The 25,716-nt window shown below is 56.3% G+C and overlaps 1 protein-coding gene across 1 annotated transcript; it reads left to right on the top strand.

Annotated features, from left to right (window-relative positions):
- Window positions 1–1,428: 1,428 nt before the first annotated feature.
- On the top strand, window positions 1,429–25,448 carry R3HCC1 (R3H domain and coiled-coil containing 1). Its single transcript, XM_062198872.1, has 10 exons — window positions 1,429–1,525; window positions 1,681–1,832; window positions 2,178–2,315; window positions 18,843–18,970; window positions 19,275–19,412; window positions 19,875–20,424; window positions 21,126–21,298; window positions 22,395–22,465; window positions 23,569–23,664; window positions 24,528–25,448. The coding sequence occupies exons 1-10, from the start codon at window positions 1,429–1,431 to the stop codon at window positions 24,683–24,685; spliced, it is 1,701 nt and encodes a 566-aa protein (XP_062054856.1). The 3' UTR covers window positions 24,686–25,448.
- Window positions 25,449–25,716: the final 268 nt, after the last annotated feature.

Genomic DNA, 25,716 nt, shown 5'->3' with positions numbered 1-25,716 from the left:
CCTCCTGCCAGAGCTTCAAGGTGGAGGAGGCAGCTGACTCCAAGATGCCAGCGCCATGAGGGCTGGCACAGCAGTACGCGTGGCAGAGCTGGGGTTGTTTGGGTCAGGACTAGAAGGCCCCGTCTTGCATTCTAGCTCCTATTTCAATAGGATGACAGCAGAAATGCGCTCTGGCTCACGTTTATCGGGTCCTTCCTGTCTGCCAAGCACAGGGCTTGCTGTATGGGAGATCCTCTGGAGACACAGTTTGGGGCTATCACTAAACAGTACAGGATGCCATCGTTTGGCTAAGCTCCTGGATTGAGTTTCTGGCCCCTTGGCCTTGGCCTGGCCCAGCCCTGGCTGTTGTGGGCATTCGGGGGAGTGAACCAGCAGATGGGAGATCTCTCTCTTTCTGCCTTGAAAAAAAATCGAAATTGAGTGCTAGTGGTTATTCAAGTTGAAACTAAGCTTGTTAGATTAGAGAGACAACAGCTAAATTCCCCAAACTGGCCACTTTTGGCCGGCATGATGAGGATCCCTACGTCTTGATCCTTAGCACAGAGGTAGCCTAAGAAGACGGGAGGTTCGCCTGTCAGTCTCCCAGTCCCGGCCTGGCAAAGGGAGTAATTTTGGAACGTGTCTCTGCTCTCTTTAGCCTTTGTCGGTCTACTGATCCAGCCTCTTCCGCTGAGCCCAAGGGGGGAACCGACTGTGTTTCCTAAAATTAAGTGTTGCCTCTGGCTAGCGTTGCAACTGTTCAGCCACGCCCCGTTGTAACCTTATCCTTTGCCTGGCCGCCTAAAGGAACGGGGAGGAAGCGGGGCTGGGCCAGAGGAAGTGAAAATGACAGAATCCCCCAGGGCAGCCAGAGTGAGCCGACTCAGACGTGTCGAACCCGCTGCAAGGGAGCAGGTGCCAAACGCGGCCCCGTGGCCTTGCAACCGCAGCCTCCTTAGAGTTAGGGTGAGTTTTCTGGTCCAGAGGGTTTCCCGGCGAGGTAATTTGCCTTTCTGCGAGGAGCTGGGCACTTTGCCAGAGCCAACAGCTGCCGGCCACCAGAGCCGCGTGTGCTGCTGCAGCTCCCCGGGGTGGCCCGGGCTGCGGTGACAGCGTCGGGAGCTTGCAGCGGGCTCGCACGGCAGCACGAGGCGAAGTCCCATCGCGAATTCTGACTCCCCGCGCCTGGCGCACACACAGGGCTCTCGGGCCTCAGGCTTCCGGACTCCTTCCTCACCCAGCCAGCGGCCCCCCGGAGAAGAGGCGATCCTTCTAGAAGACAAGGCGTCTGGGCTCGGAGTCCCCGCTGCCCCGTCCCAGCTGCGAGGGACGCTTAGAGCGAGAAGCGGGCGCTGGGAGCCGCTCTACAGCAAAAGGCCAGCGGGACCCAGGGGGCGTGGCCACAGGGGGCGTGGCCGCTGGGCGTGGCGCACGGGGGCCTCGTGGGGCATGGCTCCGGTGGGCGCCGAGGGGCGGGGCAGGCGCCTGCACCTGCAGTACCAGCGCTTCTTCAAGGACGCACGCCCCCCAGGCTGGGAGGTGAGGGGTAAGCGCTCCCCGGGGCGGAAGGCGAGGGGGTCGGCCGAGCTCTGGGAGCACTGGGCTCTCGGGGGGCGCGCGGCAAGTTTGCGGCGAACGCAGGGTCGTCTCCAGGACGGATCCCTGTCTCGGGGAGTCCTCAGACCACGCCTTCCTCGCCAGCGCTCTCCGTGCGCTCGGGTGTTCCCAGATGGCTGTGGCCGGTACTGGCACCCACCTCCGAGCTCCGGCTCCCGTGGTCGGTGAAGTTCACCTCCTGCAACGCCAGGAGGCGGCAGGGAGCCACAGCCGGAGCCTCCCGCTTCCCTCACCGGGTGAGGAGGAGACCTGTCCACTGCTCCGAGAGTGGGTCCCGCCAGGAACACCTCCCCCACCGGCGCAGGAGAGGGACCCGAGGGAAGCAGGGGCGCCTCCAGTCTTGGTCACTCGACGTGGCCTTGTGCCTCTTCCCACCCAGCTCCGGAGCCGCCTTAACTCCCAGCGCCCAGGCCCTTAACGGCAGCCCCAGCAGAGGGCAGGGGCCGCGGGTGGCAGGTGGCTCAGGCCACTCCTTGCCTGTGTGCAGCTCGCAGTGTCCCGTTGGGTGCCGCCGGCGACAGCACTTCTGCCACCTGCACTTCAAGCGTCTTGCTTTCTCCCTGGCCGACTGAGACCCCCAGTGGACTCTGCTGGGGATGCCCAAACATCTGCCCCCTGGCGTGCGCTCTGGGGGCTCCTGCGACATCTGGGTGACTGTCGATAGCATATGCGCCCCACCTGTACCTCCTGTGGCCAGCCCCTTCAGCTACCAACGGCAGGTAACCCTGGGTGCAGCTTTGGTGGCTACTACAGCGACCTGGCCCATTTCAGTTCTCATCTCTCTCTCTCCATCCCGCTGCCTTGGCGTCAGACCGGTGACGCAGGGTGCAGCCCAGCTGGAGAGTGCAGAGCTGGCGTGGGGTTCACAGATGCAGCTGCAGCCTCCTCTGGCCTTGTGCAGTGGCCTCCTTAGGGGTTACCTATGGTCACACCTGCCACCTTGCCAGAGTGCCGTGCTGGAGCTGGCAGGTGTACCCGATGGGAGGGGGCTCCCAGGGGCCCCCACATACCTGTCTGTCTGCCACCCCCCATGCTTCCTGCAAGGTGACCCCACGTGTACCTGCACGGTGGCACTGTGTGCTGCCAGCTCCCTGTTTGTACTCTCAACTGCCCGGTGCTCCTCTGCCTTGCTGCTGGGCCTGGGCCCCACCCTGCATGGGGGAGCCAAGTGTGCCTCTTAGTGTGTGTGACATGGCAATCCTGTGGCCTGGGCACTTAGCCAGGAGTTATGCCAGGCTCTGGTCTCACCCCTGGACTGTGGCTGTGGCTCCCGGACCTCTCAGGCCATGGTGGAAGTGGTCACCTTAAGCCAAGAGCCAGTGTCCTCTCACAGGAACGTGCCATGCCCTTCATTGCTGCTGGGGTGTGGTCTATAAGCTGGGTTCACCAGGGATTGGTGGTGGTAGTGATGGAGTTGATAGTGGGAGATGGTGGTGGTGGTGGTGGTGCTGGTGGTGGTGATGATGGTGGTGATGGTGGTGATGGTAGTGCTGGTGGTGATGATGGTGGTGATGGTGGTGGTGGTGATGGTGGTGTTGGTGTTGGTGGTGGTGGTGATGGTGGTGATGATGGTGGTGGCGGTGGTGGTGATGGTGATGATGTTGATGAAGATGAAGATGATTTCGTGCTAGTAGTGACCATGATGATCATGGTGAGTTAGTGATTGTGGTGTGATGACGGTGTCGGGGGTGGGCATGGTGGTGATGGTGGTGATGATGGCGAAGCAGAAGGAGCTTCCACATAGGGTGGGTGTACCTCAGAGCAGGCTCGCCAACAACAGGGAAGAAAACCAGCTATTTTCTCTTCCTCTGTTCTCAACACTCAACACAGAGAACACTTCTGCACCAGAAGTGCAGGTTGTTCCCCTGGCTCAGTGCCCGACAACTCTGTTCAATTCCTTTTTTTTTTTTTTTAAAGATTTATTTACTTATTTTACTTATTTGAATGGCAGAATTACAGAGAGGCAGAGGAAGAGAGAGAGAGAGAGGTCTTTTATCTGCTAGTTCACTTCCCAAATGACTGGGCCAATCCGAAGCCAGGAGTCAGGAGCTTCTTCTGGGTCTCCCACGTGGGTGCAGGGGCCCAAGGACTTGGGCCATCTTCTACTGCTTCCCAGGACATAGCAGAGAGCTGGATTGGAAGTGGAGCAACCGGGACTCAAACTGGTGTCCATATGGGATGCAGGCAGCAGCTTTACCTGCTACACTACAGCGCTGGCTCCCAACTCTATTCAGTTCTGACATGAGCTAGAGGTAGTGCAGACACCCCAGGTTAAGGGCGTCGCCCCACAAGGCTGGCCCCCACTTGAGATGCCAGTCGTGACTAATAGAAGCCCAGGTGACCCACAACTACCGTCTGACTTGGCTACTCAGCAGACGTCGATATGAAACCACAGGCCCCCAAAGGCACAGGGAGGATGGGAAAGGAGAGAGAGAGGAGGCTGTGGGCTTGGACAAGGGGCGTGGGTGCTGGTGGGAGCCAGAGGGAAGAATCCACCAAAAGCAGACCCAGGGCAGGGCCCTGAGAGGCTCTCCAGCTGTCAGGGACGGAGGAGAAGAGGAGGAGCCATCCCAGAATACTCAGAGAGAAGAGAGATCCGGAACCTGTGGTGTCATGGAGACTGAGAGACAAGAGCTGCCTCACGTTCCGTGCGTTCTGTACTACGTACCTCTCACATGTCTCCGATTTCCATTCTCAGCCGAACTCCACCCTGAGCCCCTGCGGCGGGAGCCAGGCCGCCGGAGCCCACGCTGCAGAGGGGCCTGCGTTGTCCACAGATGGTATGGCAGCAATAATTCAGCCCGGTCTGCTTTTTCAAATCTATGTATTTATTTGAGAGGCAGAGAGATGGAGACACACAGACTGAGAACAAGAGCTCCCACCTGCAGATTCCCTCCCCACAGGCCCACAGGAGCTGCTTCGGGGCCACAGGCAAAGCCAGGAGCTGGGAACACGGTCAGGGGCAGAAACCCGGCTACCTGAGCCTCTCCACGGCCCCCTAGGGTCCACAAGAGCAGGAAGCTGGAGTCAGGGATCTACCGTGGGGTCCTCACTGCTCAGCCAAATGCCCGGCCCCCGGTCTGCCTTGTATCGCCGTGTGCTGACAGTTCTAAACAAGGTGGGCGATCAAATACTTCTCTTTGAACAGTAACTTCCTGGCCCACGTTCTGGGTAAGCACTGTGGTCATCCGACCTTCCAGCCGGCACCTGTGTAGCCCCTACCCTTTGCAAGTCCCTGTGCTTGGAAGATAATTCAGAGACCTCACAAGGGGACAGCCTCACGTATTCAGTCCACAAGTAAGTGTTGGTTTGAATCATTAAAACTAATTTTGTCAGGCTGGCGCCGCAGCTCACTTGGCTAATCCTCCGCCTGCAGCGCCGGCACCCCGGGATTCTAGTCTCGGTCGGTTGGGGCACCGAATTCTGTCCCAATTGCTCCTCTTCCAGTCCAGCTCTCTGCTGTGGCCCGGGAAGGCAGTGGAGGATGGCCCAAGTGCTTGGGCCCTGCACCTGCGTGAGAGACCAGGAAGAAGCACCTGGCTCCTGGCTTCGGATCAGCGCAGCACGCCAGTCATAGTAGCCATTTGGGGGGGTGAACCAACGGAAGGTAGACCTTTCTCTCTGTCTCTCTCTCTCACTGTCTAACTCTGCATGTTAAAAAACAAACAAACAAAAAAACTCATTTTGCTGGGGCAGGAGGTGTGGTGCAGCAGGTTAAGCCACCTCACATCCCTTGAACACCTGGTTCAAGTCCTGGTTCCTCTGAGATTCCAATCCATTTTTCTGTTGATAAGCACCTTGGGAAACAGGAGACGATGGCTTAGGTTCCTGCCACCCGTGTGGGTGACCTGGATTGAGTTCCTGGTGCCTGGCTTCGACCTGGCCTAATCCTGGCTGTTGTGGGCATTTAGGGAGTGAACCGGTGGATGGAAAACTCCTCTCTGTCTCTCTTTCTGTCTCTCTCTCTCAATCTGACTGCCCCCTTCTTCTCCTTGTCACTCTGTCTTTCGAATAAACCTTTAAAATAATATTTAAAAAACTCATTTTGGGCGCAGTGCACATCGTCAGTCTCTATGATAACACATATTCTCATGTTTAAACAGTAAATTCAAAATACATGAGGATAAGGTAGAAATTGTAAAGACTAAAGAAACAGCAGGAGCTGCTATAGTTTTGTTGTTATATGTGACCACTTAGAGTATGACTAGTGTCGAAAACTCAAAGTGGCAAGAGGAACAAGCTATGTGGTATCTTTGGTAAGTGCAAATTTTAGTTTATGTGCGACATATTTTGATCATTCATTGGAATGTGTGGAATTGAAATGTATTCTCTTATAAAAGTGTTCATCGTGAAACTAAGGAACAAATGAAGACACTAAAAACTATTACTGATTACATTGTGATCATCACCCAAAATAATGTTGGTGTGTGGGTGAAGGAGGGGTTTAAGAAATCATCGGATCCCATGGGCCACATTATTTTATTTATGCCACCGAAATACTCAATACTTTATCTTTGGATATAAACATACAGGGATAAAGCTTATAAAATACCACGTGGATGTTACACACACACACACACACACGCTATATTGTGGACAGTTCTATGTGAGAAGAGCAGGACTCTGAAGAGAAAGCAATCAGTGACAATGACACCTGGGACGGCTGCCCGCACTGACATGGGCACTCTCACTGCTTTCTCTGCTGTCATTGTTTTAATAGAGATTAGTTTTGTATCATGGCTTTTCACAAATTTTGAACTTTTAAGTATTGGCACTTCCAATAGCATTACAAAGGTGAAATATTCATTTTTTTTTCTCCCGAAAAGATTTATTTATTTGAAAGGCAGAGTTACAGAGAAGGGGGGAAAACTCTGAAACCAGGAGCCAGGAGCCCCTTCCGGGTCTCCCATGTGGGTGCAGGGGCCCAAGCACTTGGGCCATCTCCTGCTGCTTTCCCAGGTGCACCAGCAGGGAGCCGGATTAGAGGTGCAGCAACTGGGACAAGAACCAGTGCTCATAGGGCTGCGGTGTCCCAGGTGACGGCTGAACCTGCTGCGCCACAAAGCCAGCCCCTGCTATTCATTTCCAACATTCCTTTTCCTCCATCCCATTCGATCCCATGGGGATAACAGGATCTGACGGGCAGTTGGGGCTGAACTGGGGGATCTGGGTGTGCAGGTATAGTTGGACCTCTACATGCATAGGCTCTGCATCTGAGATGCAAAATGTGATAAAAAAAAAAATCGCATCTTTGCTGAGCACGTATGGACTTTTTCTTATCCTTTTTCCCTAAACATCGCAGAGTATGCACTATTTACATAGCATTTGTAGCGTGTCGGGCGTAAGCAGTCTGGAGATGATTACGGGAACAGGGCGGGGGGTGTGGGGTCCTGTGCAATACTGTGCCTTTTTCTAGAAGGGACTTGAGCATCTGCAGAGTCTTCTGGGACCAAGCCCTGGGGACACCAAGGGGGCAACTGTCCCGGTCCAGTGTTTGCAAAGTGGTGTTGCTGTGAGCAGACCCTGGCAGGAGCGTAGAGGCTTGGATGAAGATATCTCCCCCCAGCCCATGGGGAGATCCCTCTTCAGCCAGTCTGGGCTCCCACTGCTCTGGCCTTTAAGAGCCGGAACTCTGCCAGGCTGGCTCCTGGTCTCCAGGGAACTGAGGGACCACAAAAGTTTCCGAGATTTGGAGGGTGAGTAAAACCCTCTTCCACTGGGATGGCTCACGCAGGTAGAGCAGGACTTGGGGGAAGCAAGGTTTCTCATTCCTTCTCTCTGTCTCTCTCTCTGGCCATCCCACCTCTCCCACCCCTCTCCTTTCCCATCTTTCTCTCCTCCTCCTCCCCTTATCTGTTCTTCCTCCTACTCTTCTTTAAATATTTTATTTTATTTATTTGGAAGGCCGAGCGACAGAGATGGAGAGAGAGGAAGAGAGGAGAGAGTTCTTTCATTCTATCCACCCACCTGTTCACTCCCCAGATGGCCTCTATGGCTAAAGCCAGGAGCCAAGAACTCCATTCCGGTCTCCCACTGCTGCTGCTTTCCCAGGCACATGAGCAGGGAGCTGGATCAGAAGTGGAGCAGCCGGGACTGGAACCTGCACCCATATGGGGTGCTGGCACTGCAGGCGGCTGCTTAACCCTCTCCACACAATCTCGGGTCCCCCAAGCTTGCCCTTCCTAGCTTTCCCCGGGGCAGCCTGCCCTTCCTGCCCCTCCCTTCATCTCTCCCGGTGGGCCCCCCGGTTGGTCCTCACTGCTGGAAACAGTGCTTGCTTGCAAGAGCTTCTCGGCTGATTTCCTTGGGTTTTTGAGTGAAAAAATATTTTGCAAATAATGACCATTCGATCGCATCACTTTTCTGACCTTTCCAGTGTTTCTTCCTTTTGTCAATCTGCTTTTGCTTGTACCTGTAGAAAATTTAAAAAAACAACAAAGGGTGGAGGCCTGAGTGGAGATGCTTGCCTTGTCCTGGATTGAACCTGCGTGCCCTAGCGTCTCTCTCATGAGCATCGTGTGCTATCCCCCATGGTTGCATGTACGTGAACTTGGCAGTTGTCAGAGAACGCGCTGTAATGTTTTGCTGCCGTACCTCATTCAGTTCTGCTGCCTGTGCTGCCTTGAGCACTGTTATTTGCTTTCACTCCCACCACGGATTTTTTTTTTTTTTTAAAACCTCTGTGAGCTCACCCAGGGGATTTATTCTACACAGTCAGCCATTCTTTGTTAACAAAGGCTCTGCCAGTGATTGAGAAAAAATAACACGTTTCGGCTTGGCCACAGTCATACCCCTCCCCCCAGCCTCCTCCCTCCAGTCCTTAGAATGTGTCTGATGGTGTCATTTTTTGTATACAAATGCTTTTGTTTTACTTCCGGAAGGATTGATGATATTTCTCTCCCCTTCTATCGTGGCGATTTCAGTTTGTTAAGTGGCCTTCAGGTATACTAAATATCCATATGTTCCATTTTCAGTGTAGGCCTCTGAGTTTATATTTTTTTTAACTGCTTTGATCTTTTTGGTGTTTTCTTTGAATTTCATCTAGAGTTTTTCATGTCAGACTTTTATTTATTTACAAAAATTTTGCTTAGATTTTAATTTACATCAGTTTATAAAAATAACACATTTGGGCTGGCGCTGCGGCTCACTAGGCTAATCCTCCGCCTTGCGGCGCCGGCACACCAGGTTCTAGTCCCGGTCAGGGCACCGATCCTGTCCTGGTTGCCCCTCTTCCAGGCCAGCTCTCTGCTGTGGCCAGGGAGTGCAGTGGAGGATGGCCCAAGTGCTTGGGCCCTGCACCCCATGGGAGACCAGGAGAAGCACCTGGCTGCTGGCTTCGGATCAGCGCGGTGTGCCGGCCGCAGCAGCCACTGCGGGGTGAACCAATGGCAAAGGAAGACCTTTCTCTCTGTCTCTCTCTCACTGTCCACTCTGCCTGTCAAAAAACAAAACAAAACAAAACAAAAACACATTTGAATACCTAGTCTTTGTTAATTTTTACATTTCAGTTTATAATTTTTTTTTATTTGACAGGTAGAGTTATAGACAGTGAGAGAGAGAAACAGAGAGAAAGGTCTTCCTTCCGTTGGTTCACCCCCCCAAATAGCCACTACGGCCAGCACACTGCACAGATCTGAAGCCAGGAACTAGGTGCTTCTCCTGGTCTCCCATGCGGGTGCAGGGGTCCAAGCACCTGGGCCATCCTCCACTGCCCTCCCGGGCCACAGCAGAGAGCTGGACTGGAAGAGGAGCAACCGGAACTAGAACCAGCACCCATATGGAATGCTGGTGCCGCAGGCGGAGGATTGACCAAGTGAGCCACGCCGCTGGCCCCTCAGTTTATGAATATCGTAATGTTACTTGTATACTTAATGTATTTTGTATAAAATAAGAATGGGATGGGCATGGGGCTGGCAGTGGCTGGGACATGGGCATCCCATATTAGTGTTCTCGGTTCAAGTCCTAGCTCTTCTCATTCCTGCTTCCTGCTAATGCAGACCCTGGGAGGCAGCACATTAGGTCCCCACTACCACATGGGACATCTAGGCTGAGTTCCTGGCTTCTAGCTCTGGCCTGGTCCAGTCCCAGCTGTTGTGGGTAACTCTCTCCACCTGTCTGTCTCTCTCTGTCGCTAAAATAAAATAAATTCACCATTCGTAATTAAATAAAATAAGAACTTCTACAAATTCATGATATATGATATAGTGTTTCACTCAAATGGTCATCCCATTTTTACCACCCCCCCCCTTTTTTTTTAAGATTTATTTATTTACTTGAAAGTCAGAGTTACACAGAGAGAGAAGGAGAGGCAAAGAGAGAAAGAGAGAGAGAGAGAGAGAGATCTTTCATCCTCTGGTTCACTCTTCAGATGGCCGCAACGGCCGGAACTGCGCCGATCTGAAGCCAGGAACCAGGAGCTTCTTCTGGGTCTCCCACGTGAGCGCAGGGGCCCAAGGACTTGGGCCATCTTCTACTGCTTTCCCAGGACATAGCAGGGAGTTGGATCGGAAGTGGAGCAGCCAGGACTGGAGCCGGCCCCATATGGGATGCTGGCACTGCGGGCGGCGGCTACCCCATTAAGTTACTAACATTTCAACTATACTTACATATTTGATACACTTGATTTTTTTCAATTGAAATTTTTATTGATGATGTTGCATAGTCGCATGCGATTGCAAGAAATAATACAGGTAGAGCCTGTGTGCCCTTCTCCCAGTTCCCCCAATGAATAGCATCTTGTAAGCTGTACAACAAAATCACAAGATCTAACATCAGTACAACCTACTAATCTTAACTAGATTGTCCAATTTTACCTGTATACATAAGTGCCTTATATACTGGGGACCTTTTAAAAGTTCATGGAAATGACCGGCGCCGTGGCTTAACAGGCTAATCCTCCGCCTTGCGGCACCAGCACATCGGGTTCTAGTCCTGGTTGGGGCGCCGGATTCTATCCCAGTTGCCCCTCTTCCAGGCCAGCTCTCTGCTATGGCCCAGGAAGGCAATGGAGGATGGCCCAAGTCCTTGGGCCCTGCACCCGCATGGGAGACCAGGAGAAGCACCTGGCTCCTGGCTTCAGATCAGCGAGATGCGCCGGCTGCAGCGGCCATTGGAGGGCGAACCAACGGCAAAAAGGAAGACCTTTCTCTCTGTCTCTCTCTCTCTCTCACTATCCACTCTGCCTGTCCAAAAAAAAAAAAAAAATGTTCATGGAAAAGGAATTAAAGTATAACAATAAATAAGCTTTATTTCTCAATACGACTTCCATCAAATTGAAGTCGTTTTTGAAAGCAAAGATATCAGCTATCAGTTCATCCGTAAAGAACTCAGGTCTTTGAAATCTAACCATGCCATTGAAGTCTGTTGCATTATTTTTTTTAAAGATTTATTTATTTTGAAAGTTAGAGTTACAGAGAGGGACAGACAGAGAGATGGCTGCAACAGCCAGTGCTGGGCCAGGCTGAAGTCAGGAGCCAGGAGCTTCATCCGGGTCTTCCACATTGAGTGGCAGGGGCCAAACCCTTGAGCCATCTTCTGCTGCTGCTTTTCCCAGGCCATTAGCAGGGAGCTGGATCGGAAGTGGAGCAGCCGGGACAGGAACTGGTGCCCTTATGGGCTGCCGGCATCATAGGCAGGGAGTTTACCTGCCGCACCACAATGCTGGCCCCACTTTTACATTATTGACTAAAGAAAATTGGGTATCTTTTAACGACTTGAAAAGCATTTTAAAACTTATTAGAAAGAGAAAGATCTATGTGTGTGTGTATGTATGTATGTATGTATGTGTATGTACGTATGTATGTATGTATATATCTATCTATCTATCTATCTATCTACCTATCTTATGGAGCTCTCCCATCCTCTGATTTACTCCCCAGATGCCCATAAGCTGAGGCTGGGCTGCAGTCAGACTACTTGAGCTATCACTGCCACCTCACAGGGTCTGCACAGAGGAAGCCAGAGTCAGGAACCAGAGCCAGGCCTCAAGGCCAGGCGCTACCACACGGGATGCAGCATGGGATATGGGTATCTCAAGTAGTGACTCAGCAGCTGTGCCGAACGCCCAGCCCTCGCCCACTCTTCAAATGAGTAATCCATCTTCAACGACTGACTTCTTTGTGTAGAGCATCAGTGATTTCGCCATTTTTCCACCTGAGCTTCACCATAGATCTGAAGTTTGATTTAGCTTCGGTTTTAGCAGACTTTATGTTCCCATGATTGGGGCTCTTTTTTCCTTCCTCCCTTCCTCCCTTCCTTTCCTTCAAGATTTATTTATTTTATTTGAAAGGTAGAGTTACAGAAAGGCAGAGGCAGAGGCAGAGGGAGAGAGAGGTCTTCCATCCACTGGTTCACTCCCCAGATGGCTGCAAAGGCAGGAGCTGCGCTGATCCGAAGCCAGGAGCCAGGAGCTTCTTTCGAATCTCCCATGTGGATGCAGGGGCCCAAAGACGTGGGCCATCCTTCACTGCTTTCCCAGGCTGCAGCAGAGAGCTGGATTGGAAGTGGAGCCACTGGGACTTGAACCAGCACCCAAATGTGATGCCAGCGCCGCAGGAGGTGGCTTTACCTGCTACGCCACGGCTCCGGTCCTGGTGTTGTCATTTTATCAGACTGAGTAAAGTACAGAAAAGCTGCTTCTTTTTATATCATTTTGCGCTCCTCTTTTTGTGATTGCCTTAAATATTTTCTCTACATACAGGGAGAACCAAATTGGCATTATAACTTTCGCTCCAACCATCAAATACAATTTCTAAGATCCAGGGGGCGGGGGGAGTCTAGGAACCCATATTTTCAGTCACTGTGTCCTTTCTTCCTCCCTGACGCTCTTAGACTTTAGTGCTTGTTCCAATTCTATTTGGAGAACTTCTGTTAGACCTTCTGCTAGGCCAGGTCTCCTGGCAACAAATTCTCCATCTGCCTTCATCTGAGAATGCCTGGGTCTTCTCTTCATACCCTGTTTCCATGGGATAGAAGATTCCAGATGAATGGTTCTTCTCCTTTGGCACTTGAAAAATGCACAATTTCTTTCTGTTCTCCTTGTTCTGATGAGAAATCCATGATCATTTTAATCAGCTTTCTCCTATAGGTAAAGTAAGTTGGGTTTTGTTGTTGTTGTTGTTATATATTTTTTTCTGGCTGCTTTAAATTTTATTTTGTCATTTGTTTTCAGAAATTCAATGAGGAGGGCTACTTTAAAATCTTTGTTGAGTAATTTAACATTTCTGGAGAGTCAGTGCTCACATCGATTGATTGTCTTTTTTCTTTGAGTCTGAGCGTTTCTAGAGAGAACTAGAAAGCTCCCAGTATCATAAGTTATTATCCACTGACCCTGGGGAGTCTGAGCTGTGCTGAGACTCTGAATCCTACTGACATTTCCTGTTTCCGTGGCCCTTTTTTTAAACTTTTATTTAATAAATATAAATTTTGAAAGTACAACTTGTGGATTACAGTGGCTTTTCCCCCCATAACCTCCCTCCCAGCCGCACCATCCCATCTCCCGCTCCCTCTCCCATCCCATTCTTCACCAAGCTTCATTTTCACTTATCTGTTCTGACACCACTCCAGCAGTGGGGTGGGAACCCTTTCTTATTACCAGGGGAAGTCAGCTGCAGTTCACCTCCAGCTCGCTTGGACACCAGAGGCGGGAGATACCTCGTTACTGTTGAGTGGGGGTACTGGCTTTCCCCAGGACCGCCGCCGACACCTCGCTGGCTGGGAGGGTTGCAGGTGCTTTGTGGCTCTTCCTTGTGTATCCTCCACGGACACCATGGGGGTGAGGTGACCTCTTGACACTGAAAGTACTGCTGTCCGATCGGCCTCCCAGTGGGGAGAGAGAAGAGCCTCCAGCTTCCAAGTGGAGGTGGAGTTCCCAGTACCCCAGGGGCCTCTACTGACCGCCGGGGGAGGGCCTCATCACTGCTGCAGGGGCTGGAAATCCCAGCTGCCTGTTTGGCATTCAGCGACATCACCTTGGTGACATCACACAACCAAGTGAGAGTGACCACTTGGCTGTTGCTCATGTGAGTGGAGATGGGGTTTGGTTGGCACAGAGCAGCGAATGTTTCCAGGTCTCCTGCCTTGCTGGGCTGTCCTCCTGGTCCCTTGTGTGGATGTGTGTAGGGTCTGGGTCCGTTGATGTTTTTGGATTTCTGGCCTCCTCTGGCTCCAAGGCTGGAGATTTGAGGCACAAAGAAAACGCAGAGAATTTCCTACTTCACTGTCCCTTAGTTCCTGAGGTTCTTCACTGGTCGCTCTCTCCTTTTTATGTGTGCTTTGTACCAATGTTTAGAGACTTTAGTTGTGCTTAGTGGAAGGAACAGAGAAAGGTATGTTTGCTCCCTCTTCCGGAAGTCCTAGTTTTCTTTTTAAAATATTCGTATATCACATAGATGAGCTGGCAAGCTAAGAGACAAAACCAGGTATACTGTACCTGAATTACTCTTATTGATCTTAAAATATTACATATCCTGTGCTTTAATACCATTTACAAACTTGGTAAAATTCTCTTACACCTGATCATTTAAAATCATACGTCTGAGACCCATTTTACTTTTTTTTTTTTAAAGATTTGCTTATTTATTTGAAAAGCAGAGTTACAGATAGAGGTAGAGGTAGAGGTAGAGGTAGAGAGAGAGAGAGAGAGAGAGGTCTTCCATCTGCTGGTTCACTCCCCAGATAGCTGCAAATGGCCAGAGCTGGGCTGATCTGAAGCCAGGAGCCAGGAGCTTATTTGGATCTCCTACGTGGGTGCAGGGGCCCAAGGACTTGGGTCGTCTTCCACTGCTTTCCCAGGCCACAGTGTAGAGCTGGATTGGAACTGGAACAGCCGGGACTAGAACCAGCGCTCAGATGGGATGCCAGCACCGCAGGCTGCGGCTTTACCCATACACCACAGCGCCCACCCCCCCATTTTACTTTTAGAATTGGAATCACCCTCTTAATGTGGTTCGGTTCTCTAATACACCAAAACCGTGCACACATCACAAGGAATATGATGTTTTCTGAAACTTAACCTTCCTGGGATGGAAAAGACACTCAGACATGGAGAGAGCAGTTTGTTATCTCAAGCAGGCTGAGGGCAGACAATTCAGCGCCGTTAGCACCTGCTCGGGCAGGAGGCGAGTGCTGAGAATGAGGACACAGATAGCACAGGTGATCCTGTCCCGGACAAGGAAGTGGGCTTTGGGGTGTTATTCAAAGTCAACGCAGCAGGAGGCACCAGAGCCATCCCTTCAGGTGGAACTGTTTGCAACCCCATGGGTACGGCTTGAGTTGTGTTAACAGCTCCCAGTGGGAGGTCGTTGGGGTCATGACCTCGGAAGGGAAGAAGGCAGCTCCCATGGGACCCTGAGCCGGTCTCATGAGACGTGCCCCTCCGCAGCCCCAGCTTCCGGTGTGGAGTGTCATCTCCTCCCTTTAGCCTTTGCAGTTCTTGCTGTTGTCATGCCCTCTACTGCGAGGTCCTCATCAAAGCCAGGCTGATGCTGGTGCCGAGCCCTTGAACCTCTGGAGCTGAGAGCTAGATAAACCTTTTGGCTTTATAAAATGAGCCTGCCTCGGGTATTTCATTATAGTAACGACTAATCCTGTTATGGACTAAGTCCACCCAAAGTCTTCCAGTCACACCTCCCATTTTGGGTCAAACTCCGTGGCACGTACCCGGGCTGCTGCTCTCCCACTGGTAGGATCTGCCTGATTTCTCGAGTTTTTCTCTGTGTCTGAGTGTTGGCCACAGCGTTGGGTCCCTTCTAATGCTGTTCTGAGGACAGAGTTGTCATCTAGTCTCCAGCGCCGGGCTGGAGCTGGATCTTGAGCGCCGGCTGTGTGATTGGTAGCTGGGTGCCCCTGTGCTGAGCCTGTCTGTCCCCTTCCAGTAGGATCCCAGGGCTGCAGGAAGTGCCCTATGTGCGGCCAGCTTTGTGTAAACAGTTTCGCTGTCCATCGCTGGCAGCCTTCACTCCACCTCCTGTGGCTCCGATATTCCCCCTTTATCCCCAGCCACTGTTTATCTCCATTGAGCATGGAAGCCAGTCTGTTTGGACTTCCTCGGGAGTGTGAAGCAGTTTTTCACTGTCGTTTTCCTAAGAGACTCTTCCAGGACACTCCTACCCTGTGTCTTTTTCCTGCTACGCTCTTGTTTTTTCAGTTTTTGCTATTAAAAAATCCTGCCTATCCTTGGTGTTGCTTTTTAGAAAAGATTTATTTATTTGAAAGGCAGAGTTCCAAGGAGAGGAGGAGAGACAGAGAGAGAAAGAGATTTTCCATCCGCCAGTTCACTCCCCCAGTGGCCACAGCAGTTGAGGCTGGACCAGGTGGAAGGCAGGAGTCAAGACCTCTACCCAGGTCTCCCAGGTGGGGGGCAAGGGCCCGAGCTCTTGGGCCACTGTCTGTTGCTTTCCCAGGTGCCTTAGTAGGGAGCTGGGTCAGAAGCGGAGGAGCCAGGACGCCAAAGGCACTCAGATGCAGGTGTCACAAACAGCAGCTGCACCCGTGCGCCACGGGGCTGCGCCTTGTGCTGCTTTTTGTTGTGTTGACGCACCTTTGAGTGGGGACCGTTCAAGCCTCACTCTCGTCTGCTCTCAGAGGGTGTGGGGAGCTGGGCTTTCATCCCCTCTCCCCTTAGATGCCGGGGTCCCCAGGCCTGGATGCCCACGCTGTTCCCCTGCTCACCTCTGAGCTACCGGCAGAGGGTGGGTGGGGATGGGAGCCGGGGGCTGCTGTCCTCCGGGAGGTGGGCTTCTGCGGAGCCTCTCCTTGAACCTGTCCACCGCTGGCTCTAAAGAGGTGAGGACGGGGCCGGCAACGTGGCTCAACTGGCTAATCCTCTGCTTTGCGGCGCCGGCACACCGGGTTCTAGTCCTGGTCGGGGCACCGGATTCTGTCCTGGTTGCCCCTCTTCCAGGCCAGCTCTCTGCTATGGCCCGGGAGTGCAGTGGAGGATGGCCCAAGTGCTTGGGCCCTGCACCCCATGGGAGACCAGAAGCACCTGGCTCCTGGCTTCGGATCACCGCGGTGCGCCAGCCGCAGCGCACTGGCCAAGGCGGCCATTGGAGGGTGAACCATCGGCAAAGGAAGACCTTTCTCTCTCTCTCACTGTCCACTCTGCCTGTCAAAAAAAAAAAAAAAAAAAAAGAGGTGAGGCTTCTCTCCCGGGGGTTGCCTGGTCCTCCACGCAGGGGTGAGCTGGCCACTTTGCTGAGAAATGGGGGCCCTTGTCTTGTGAGCTAGCATGGACCTGTGTTGCAGGTCCCATCCGGGGCCCCTCCCTGCTGGGTGGGCTTGCCTTTTGGGCACAAACTTCTGGCCTGGGAAGCCCAGTATCATAGCCAGTGCTGCGGGTGGCCCGCTTCCACTTTCAGTGAGCCTGCATGGGGGGGGGGGGCTGGGGCGGAATCCACATGGGGGCTCCTGTCTGGCCTTGGCCCCCAGGCACTGGATGCCCTCCAGGGCAGGGCAGGGGTCTGCCGGGTCTTCAGTCTCCTCTCCCGATCATGCCCAGAGGGAGCCAGGTGGCTTCTCTCTGCACTTGAGCGTTGTCTTTGTGTTGGGCCTCCTCTCCTCTCAAGGTGGCTGGAAAGATAGTTTTTGTGAGTGTAATATAATCTTCCAAAGAAGTGACTTTGGAAAGAATGGGGGGGGGGTGCTCCATGGACAGCTGTGCTGCCCGCATCCTGCCTGCCATTTATGACTTCCTGGGTGCCAAGACCTGGGTCTCCAGGGCTTTTAGCTCAAGGGCCTGCTCTGCTCTGGCTACTCTTGGTGTCCGGATTTGGGATGACGAATTTATGGGGCCAGCATCGTGGCGGAGCAGGGAAAGCCGGTCCACCGTGAGGCTGTATGGGCACTGGGTCCAGTCCCAGCTGCTCCACTTCCCATCCAGCTCCCTGCTAATGACCTGGGAAAGGCAGTGGAAGATGGCCCAAGTGCTGGGGACCCTGCACCCACATGGGAGACCCAGAAGAAGCTCCTGGCTTCAGTCTGGTGCAGCCCCAGCCATTGCAGCCACTGGGAAGTGAACCAGCAAATGGAAGATTTCTATCTCTCCCTCTCTCTCTCTAACCCTGACTTTCAAAAAAATAAATAGTCTTAAAAAATATTCATTGGAAAGGGAGAGGTAGGCGGGGAGTTTGTGTTCCCAGCCCCTGGTTCACTCCCCTAATGCCTGCCACAGCCAGGACTTCGCTGGGTTGAAACTGGGAGCTAGAAACTCAATCCAGGTCTCCCACTTGAGCAATGGGGACCCAACCCATTGACCCCTCCTCAGGGTCTGTATCTGCAGGAGCTGGAGCTGGGTGTTGAACCCAGGCTGTCCGATCTTGGACACGGGTGTCTTAACCAGAGTTTTGGAGGCTGGGCACAGGAAGCTTTTAACCCTGCTCTCCTAGATGAGCCCATCCCACAGGTTGTCCAGGGCAAGGATTTTAGGCCACATTTGAGGCAGGTTGCTGGTGTTATTTCTGGAGGGAGTAGGATAGTGCAAGTCGAGGACGTGCAAACCACCAGGCTGGCTGCTGTCCATCACAGACGCTCACTGGGTTAGGACACCTCGTGGGTCATCCTGAAAGTGAATTAGACCCCTGCAGGCTCCCAAAGTGAAGGAAAGAAGGTGATAGGGAGAAGAGCCAGAGTACTTGGTGGGCAGGAACTTCCTCTTGCTCCTTAGTAGGTCCCTGGGGAGGGAAACCTAAAACTCGGAGGTCTAGTGCCACCGCCTGGCATTTAGCTGGGGTTGCGCAACTTAATGGATCCCAGATGACAGCGGGCTGTCGTGGGGAAGGGATTTAGATTCAGACCCAGCTTTGCTCAGAGCAAGACTCCACCCTCCCCTCCGTACAACTGTAAGTTATTCGGCCCTCCTGGGTCTCAGTTCTCCCGGAAATACAATAGCGGGCCCTGTAGCCAGGGGAGGAGAGGCGGTGGTCGGCAGGTGCGCCGGGCTCCGGCCCCGCCCCTCTCTCCCGCGGTATCTCCCCCGAGCCGCGCGGGGGCGCTGCAGCTGTGTCGAGGCCGCGGCCTCTTGCGGGCGGCTCGGCGCGCGGAGACTTCTGGGGTCTTCCGAGCGCTGCTGCGGTGAGTGCGGCGGGTGTGGACCTCGGCTCCGCGGCTCCCGGGCGCCTGGAGGGAACGAGCGCCGCGCGGGGTCCAGTGGCGTGAGTCCCTGGGCGCGGGGGGAGCCCCGGGGCCGAGGGAGGCGGGCGGGGCCCAGCGTCGGTGCCCTGACCCCGGCCCCGGCCTTGCCCCCCCAGGCTGCCCCACCTGCCACCCTGGCCCTGCTTTGCTTGGACGGTGTCTCCCTCTCCTCGGCCGAGAATGACTTTGTGCGCGGGATCCAGGAGGAACTGGCGCGCTTCGTGCTGCAGAAGCAGCTGTCGAAGTAAGCTGGGGCGGTGTGGGGGGGCGGGGGTCCCTGGAGCCACGCGTGCCCCCTGCCCCTGGCCCGGGGCGCCCCGGCCTTGGCCTTCGGGCCTGACACGTGCCGCCGACGGCCCCTTCCCGCGGTGTCTGTTCGGTGTTCCGAACGCCACCCGGGATGGGATGGGGCCGGGATGGGGTGGGCTGGGGGCTCCCTGTGAGCCCAGTGGGTTAGGAGGTTAGCCTGGGAGTGGACCTGGCAGCGGAGTCAGGTCCCGGGGGCTGGACCTGGAGCTCCCGCTCAGCTGCTTCCGGTCCCTTCCCAGGGTCCTGCTTTTCCCAGCACTCTCCAGTCGCCTCCGGTACCTGATCCACAGGACCACAGAGAGCTTTGATCTCTTGAGCAGCTTCTCTGTCGGCGAGGGCTGGCGGAGGAGGACGGTCATCTGCCACCTGGACATCAGGTGCGTATCCCACTGCCTTAGAGGGCCCGCAGTGGGTCCTCTGGCCGACTGGTCCGCCCTGAGAGCAGGGGCCAGGATCTCCTAGGCTGCTGCCTCTTCGGTCCGTTTGCTTGCAGTCAGTGCTTTGGGTGAGCAGGAACAGTTCCCGAGTGGCAGCTGTGCATGGCTTACCTGGTGGGGATCGGGTCTGAGGATGGTGGGGTGTCCTCCTCCTTGTGCAGTGCCCTAGAGTGACACACGCAAACGCAGATGGTGCAGGTCGGCCCCTGGCCACAGCCTTGCAGGTCGGCCCCTGGCCACAGCCTCTTGGTGTCGTGGGGAGCCGTGGTGAATGTGTGTGTGGGGGGGGGGCTGCTGCTGAGTGGCGTGGCCCTGTTTCCCAGCCAGCTCGCGTCTCTAAGTAGAAGGAGCGCACTGGGAAACCATACGCACACTGACGATCTGCACCTGGTCCTGCTCCAGGGTGCCCAGTGCCGATGGCCTCTCTGGACCCGGCCGCCCTCCCGCCACCCACCCTGGCAAGTACCGTGGTCCTCGGCCCTCTGCGAGGCAGGGAGCAGCTGCGGGCCCCCGAGGCGGGTGGCAGGGCCGATGGCATCGTGGACGCAAGCCAGACCAGCCTTTGTATGTTCCTCGGGTGCTACGCAGACAAGAGGGAGAAGCGCCAGGCCCTGGGGTCTCAGAAGAGCCTGGAGCTGTCGCTGCCAATCCCTCTGATGAGGAACCTCCTGTGTTGACCACTCAGGGAACAGAGGACCCAAGCCAGTGCCCCGAGAATGGGTCCCTGCCGGAGCCCATTGGCACCGTGCCGCCAGGGCCGGAGAGCCCCGGGGGGGAGGGGGACAGGGTGGAGACGGCCGCACAGGCTGGGGACAGCCTGCAGCCAGAGCCGGAGGAGGAGGAAGGAGGTCCGCTAGGGCAGAGCCTGGCGGCCGAGGAGGAGGAGGAGGAAGAGGAGGAGGCTGGCAGCTGCTCCGAAGCCGAGGACGACTACAGCGAGCTGCTACAGGAGGTGAGGGGGGAAGAGAGGGTGGGGCTGAGGGGGCTGTGGCGGGTGGCCCAGGCCTGGGAGTGGCGCCGGAGGGGTCCCCGGGGAAATGTCCAGGAGGAGGCGCAGATGGGGTCCCAGCCCAGCCCTCGGCAGTTGCTCGACCCTGGGGCATCCTTTGCTTCCTGGGAAGAAGAGACGGGTGACGGTGCCTGCTCCTCGGGTCGCCGGGACAGAAGGCTCTGTCCGTCCCAGCAGCGGCTCTGCCCTGCAGATCTCGCTTCCTTGGAGCCAGGTGTCTGTGCCTGCTGCTGGCTGTGGGCTCAGCTGGCGGCGTGGGCGTCTGTTGTCGCTGTTCTGTACGTCAGGAGCGGAGACCAGAAAGACTTGCTTAATGTCAAGTGCTCATCAGGGAGGGAGATATCGCGGACTTGCCCGGCTGTCTCACTGGCTTGGCAGCTTTGGGCAAACCACGCCATCTGTAAAGTGGGTATACGGAGTACGCGTCTCGGGATCCTGAGAAACAGTGGCCAGGAAGGGGCAGCCACCTGCCCAGCAGGGACTCCATCAGAGCAGGCTCCCGTCCCTGGGACGCAGGGTTCCCGGCCTGTCCCGCCCGCCGGCTGTGTGCCCCTTGGCAGAACTCGGGGAGTGTGTTTAGAAGCCCGTTCCTGGGGAGCCTGCGTGTCGGCGCTCCCCTGGCCGAAGGGTCTGATCTCTCCCAGATAACGGAGCACCTGACTGAGAAGGAGATCCAAGTGGAAAGGGTCCGCGTGGACACGTCCTCCTTCGCCGAGGAGCTGCCTGCGGAGCAGGACTTGGCCCATGTGGTGGAGATCTATGACTTTGAACCTGCGCTCAAGACGGAGGACCTGCTGGCCACGTTTTCTGAGTTCCAGTGCGTGCGGTGGGGGCGGGGGCAGGGGCGGGAGGAGGTGGGACATGGCTCTGTCATGGACGCCGGCTTGCTCCTCCCTGACACCTGCTGATCTGAAAAGGGAGGTGGAAGGTGGGTGTGTGGCCTGGGCCCTGTGTTCCCAGGTGGTTCGGTTGTAGGTGTGTCTTGGGCCAGTGCCTGTGCCTACTCACCCCCTGCCCATTAGCCCCTGAACCTTTCCGTCAGTTTCATGGAGCCAACTCACCTCCGTGGCCCCACCGCCAGGCCAGTGGACCCAGGGCTCAGCAGCAGGCTGGGGCTCCGTTCGTGTGCAGCTCGTGTGCAAGCCGGGCGGAGTCGAGGGCGGGAGGGAGCCGGAAGGGATGCATTGATAGACATGCCTGCCCGTCCTGGTTCCCCCAGATCCCTTGGGATCCAGCCTTCTGTCTTTCCTCCTTTTCTTTTCTTCTCGTTTTCCTTTCTCTGCTTCTCCTGGTCTTTTCGCAAATTCTCCTTTTCTGCCTGGCCTTCCTGTCCGACTCTGCCCCCACGTGACCTCCCCGGTGCAGCCCAAGCCCGAGCTGGAGGAAGGTTGAAGAGGTGCTGAGGCTGCTGTGTCTGCTCCGCCACTCTCTGCCCACGATGGCGTGGCTACCCCGAACCCGAGCCGGCGCTGACTGCCCTGGCCCCGGTGGCAAGGCCGCTAGGGAGCTGGGCAGCCCACGATTGCTCTCGGCGTCTCACAGGCACAGCGTCAGGGGGCCTTCCTGAGCTCTAGGGAGAGCGTTGGCCAGGAGTTGTGTTCTGGATACGCTATGTTAGGTTCTGTCCCTGTCCATTCCCATAAGCCACTGGGGCCCGGCCTCAGCTTTGGCCCAGTGCCACGCGCGCCCTGTGGTCCTGCTGCTTCATTTGTAGACACCCGGGGCTTGGCTGGGACACTCTGATGCTAACCCCGGGGTCTTTGTGTGGCTGCACCTGGTGTCCCCTTCCCAGACCTGCCTCGCACTTGTAGTGTTGGAGGCTTGGAGCAGGCTGGGACCTGGTCGTGGGGTTTTAGGGAAAAGGGTATTGGCCGTTGGCTTTCGTGACCCTTGCCGCCTCTCCCCCAATGCAGGGAGAAGGGGTTCAAGATTCAGTGGGTGGACGATACTCACGCGCTTGGCATCTTTCCCTGCGTGGCCTCAGGTAAGGCTGCCGTGAGGATGGGGCACGGGGGCCTCGGCCCCTGCTGTGGCCACCGTTGAGCGGGAGGATTGCTGGTAGCCCGGGGGCAGGGAGTGGGCAACTCGGAGTCCTCAGTCCTTGGAGCAGCAGGCTCCCAGCTCCCTCGGCCGAAGTGAGGGCTGCTGGGCAGGCCCCGGCCTCGGGAGCGCACGGCAGTGTCCTCAGCCTTCTGCGTGTGTGGAAGGGGTCAGGGTACCGTGATGGTTAAGGAGCTTGTACCGCAGGCGGGTGTGCCGCGTATTAAAGGAAACCTCAGGCAAATGCTGGCTTTGCAGAGGGTCGGGCATCCAAGCAGTGGCCGTCTCACAGTGGTCCACTTGGCCTCAGGACACGGGGTGGGTTATCTCCATTTACAGATGGGGAAGCTGAGGTGCCCAGGACCTCAGGGTCCACTCCAGGCTACAGAGCCTCTCCGACTCAAGGCAGGGGCACCATGCAGCCTCTTGCCTGGACCCAGTGCTCTCCATCCCTCTCGGCCGCTTCCCTGCACTGCCCCGGCCCACGTCTGCGCACGTTGGGTGCATTTATAAACAAGGACGCGAGCCCTTGGCTGGGCTCCCTCACCATGGCCCTCTGCACGCCAGGGCTGGGAGCTGCTGGTGCTGGTGTGGGCCCAGTCCTGAGGCCTGAGGTTTCCAGCAGGGGCTCAAGCCCCAGGGATGTCCCGTGGGTGGGCAGGGAGGGAAGGCCACGAGGCCACCTGGCGCCATGCAAGGGATGAGCTCTGGCTAGGAGTGGCCGTGGCGCTCTCCTGGGATCTGCCCCACTTTGTGGCTGAGCAGGTCACGCCCTGGCCTCAGTTTCCCTGTCTACACAATGGCTGGTGGTGAGGGTCTGAACCATGCCTCCCCCCCCCCCCCCCCGCTGTGTTGTGCTCGCTGCCCTAGCCCAGGTGCTGAGCAGCTGCGTGAAGGTGGGGGCAGTAATGCAAGTTCCTGGGGTGGGGGACACGAGTCGTCTCAGCCCCGCCCTGAGCTGGCCTCGAGAAGCCTGGGTCCTGAGGGGTGTCACCGGGGGGGGGGGGGGGGGGGGGACACGACTCCCGAGCTCGCTTCCCTCCACAGCTGCGGAAGCCCTGGCCAGGGAGTTCTCGGCGCTGAGGATCCGGCCGCTGACTCAGGGCAGCAAGCAGGCAAAGCTGCGAGCGCTGCAGAGGCCCAGTAAGGACGTGGGCGGCGTGGGTGGCGCGGGTGCAGGACCCTCTTGGACTTCCTGCTCTTGAGGGGCCAGGGGGGCGGGGCTCCCCTCCACAGAGGCCCCCGCTGCCCAGGGCAGGAGCCTGGCCATCCTGGTGGCTGCCAGTGGCTGCGTGGGCTCCCTCTCCTGCAGGATGGGAGGAGCTTGAGCTTGGGGTTAGCCCCGGGTGGCGCTCTGACTGTCCCTTACTGGGGTTGGCCTTGAGCAAGTCACTTAGCTTGTGATTGGCTTGCTTTCTCTGTAAAACGAGTGTGTGTGTGTGGGAGGCGGGTCTGGGGTCGATTAGGGGTTGAAGGAAAGGGAGACCGACCTGCCTGGGGCAGTGAGGGGCACACAGGAGGTGCCAAATAAGTGTTACTCCTCCCCTCCCTCTTCCAGGAAGCATGGGGCGCTTTTAGAGGTCATTTTTCCATGACTGCAGAGTGGCAGCGGCAAAGCAGGCCCTGCAGGGGCCCACGAGGCTGCCTGTGCTCGCGGGTCGCTGTGTGGCCTTTGCCCTGGGCCTCTTGGGGACAGCAGACACTGTCTCTAAGTCCATGAGCTCTGGGTGTCCCGCCCTGGCTTGATTCCCTCCCAGGGGCCCTGCAAAGCAGGGAGGGGCAGAGTTAACCCCAGACAGAGAGCAGATGTGCTGAGAGCCGACTGGCCAGGATCCCATGGGGAGCTGGGTTTGTGGTGGCCGAGAGCCCCAAGTGGCCCCTGGCCACTGCCCGTGGCCACCCTGAGGCGGAGCTGGAGGTTGGCTCGGGTGGCTCACAGGCTGCTGTCTTGGGTGGTGAGGCAGCCACGGCCTGTGTGCAAGTCCCCCTCCGGGTCTTCCTTGCAGAGCTCCTGCGTCTGGCAAAGGAGAGGCCACAGACGGACGCAGCTGTGGCCCGGAGGCTGGTGGCCCGGGCCCTGGGGCTGAAACACAGGAAGAAGGAGCGGCCCGCGGCCCGCGGCCCAGAGTCCCCTGCCACTCCGCAGACTGTGCCCCAGGACTGAGCCGGGCCCAGCGTCACAGCCTTTCCAGACACCGGGACAGCCCGCACCGTCCGGATCCCCCGGGCACAAGGGCTTCACTGTGGTCTGGTCCCAGAGCTTGAGCCAGAATAAATAGTGTTCCGCTGTGACAGCTTCGGTATGCGCCGACGGTGCTGGGATCCACGCGGCTCCCGTGGCTGCTGCAGAGAGGTTCCCTGGCGGCCTGGAGGCCCCCCCGGGCCCTGTGCAGTCTGCGCAGTTCGGGGGTGCTTGCCCCTGCTCTGTGACTTGGCCCACGTACTGTGCGGCACAAGCAGACCTGGCCAGTGGCCTGGTGCTGCTGAGGGTCCGAAGGCTTTGGGCTGGTCCCCTCTGCCTGGGGAGGCAGGTCACAGAAGTCAGCATGAACGGCACAGGAGGGCAGGTCTGAATGTGTGCCCAGTCTGTGCCCCTCGCAGGAGCAGGTGTGGAGCCATCCTAAGGGTGGGCCTGCACCCTTCTGGTCTGGGTGGAGTGGGTGCCAGGGTGGCCCTGCATGGGGCTTGGGGACCCTTGACGCGCTGGGCCCTGGCACATTCTTGATGCAGAGGGAGCCTGGGCACAGGCCAGCGGCTCAGCCTCTGCCGAAGCACACCCTGGCCCTTTGGGAAGTGGCCTTGTGACTGTTCAAACCTGGCCATCCCGCCTGGGCCTAACGTGATGGTGCCCCCTGACAAGTTTTAGTAAAAAACAAGAGTGAAGAAGGTGACTCGTGTGCTGTTGATTTTTGTGATCTCAGAGGGTGGGAAGGGAGGCTGTGCTGGGCTGTGGGCCTGCCAGAACCCACCGGAAGCTCCTCTGTGGCACTGAAGGCAGGAGCCTGCTGCTCAGGGCCAGGGCAGGGCTGACACGCCCGTGTGTGTTGTGTCTTCAAGGCCTAGTCTCCAGTGTGTAAATGTCTGTGATGACGCATGGGCTTGCTGAGTCCTTGTGGCCCAGGACCCTGGCTGTAGCACGGTTGGATCAGTAATTCCTGGAACTGGGACAGCAGGATTGGTCGCTGGCATAGGTGG

This window comes from Lepus europaeus, chromosome 8 (assembly GCF_033115175.1).
Source record: "Lepus europaeus isolate LE1 chromosome 8, mLepTim1.pri, whole genome shotgun sequence".
Lineage (NCBI taxonomy): Eukaryota > Metazoa > Chordata > Mammalia > Lagomorpha > Leporidae > Lepus > Lepus europaeus.
The sequence above is the reverse complement of the archived record's forward strand: the minus strand, read 5'-3'. Positions and strand labels throughout refer to the sequence as shown.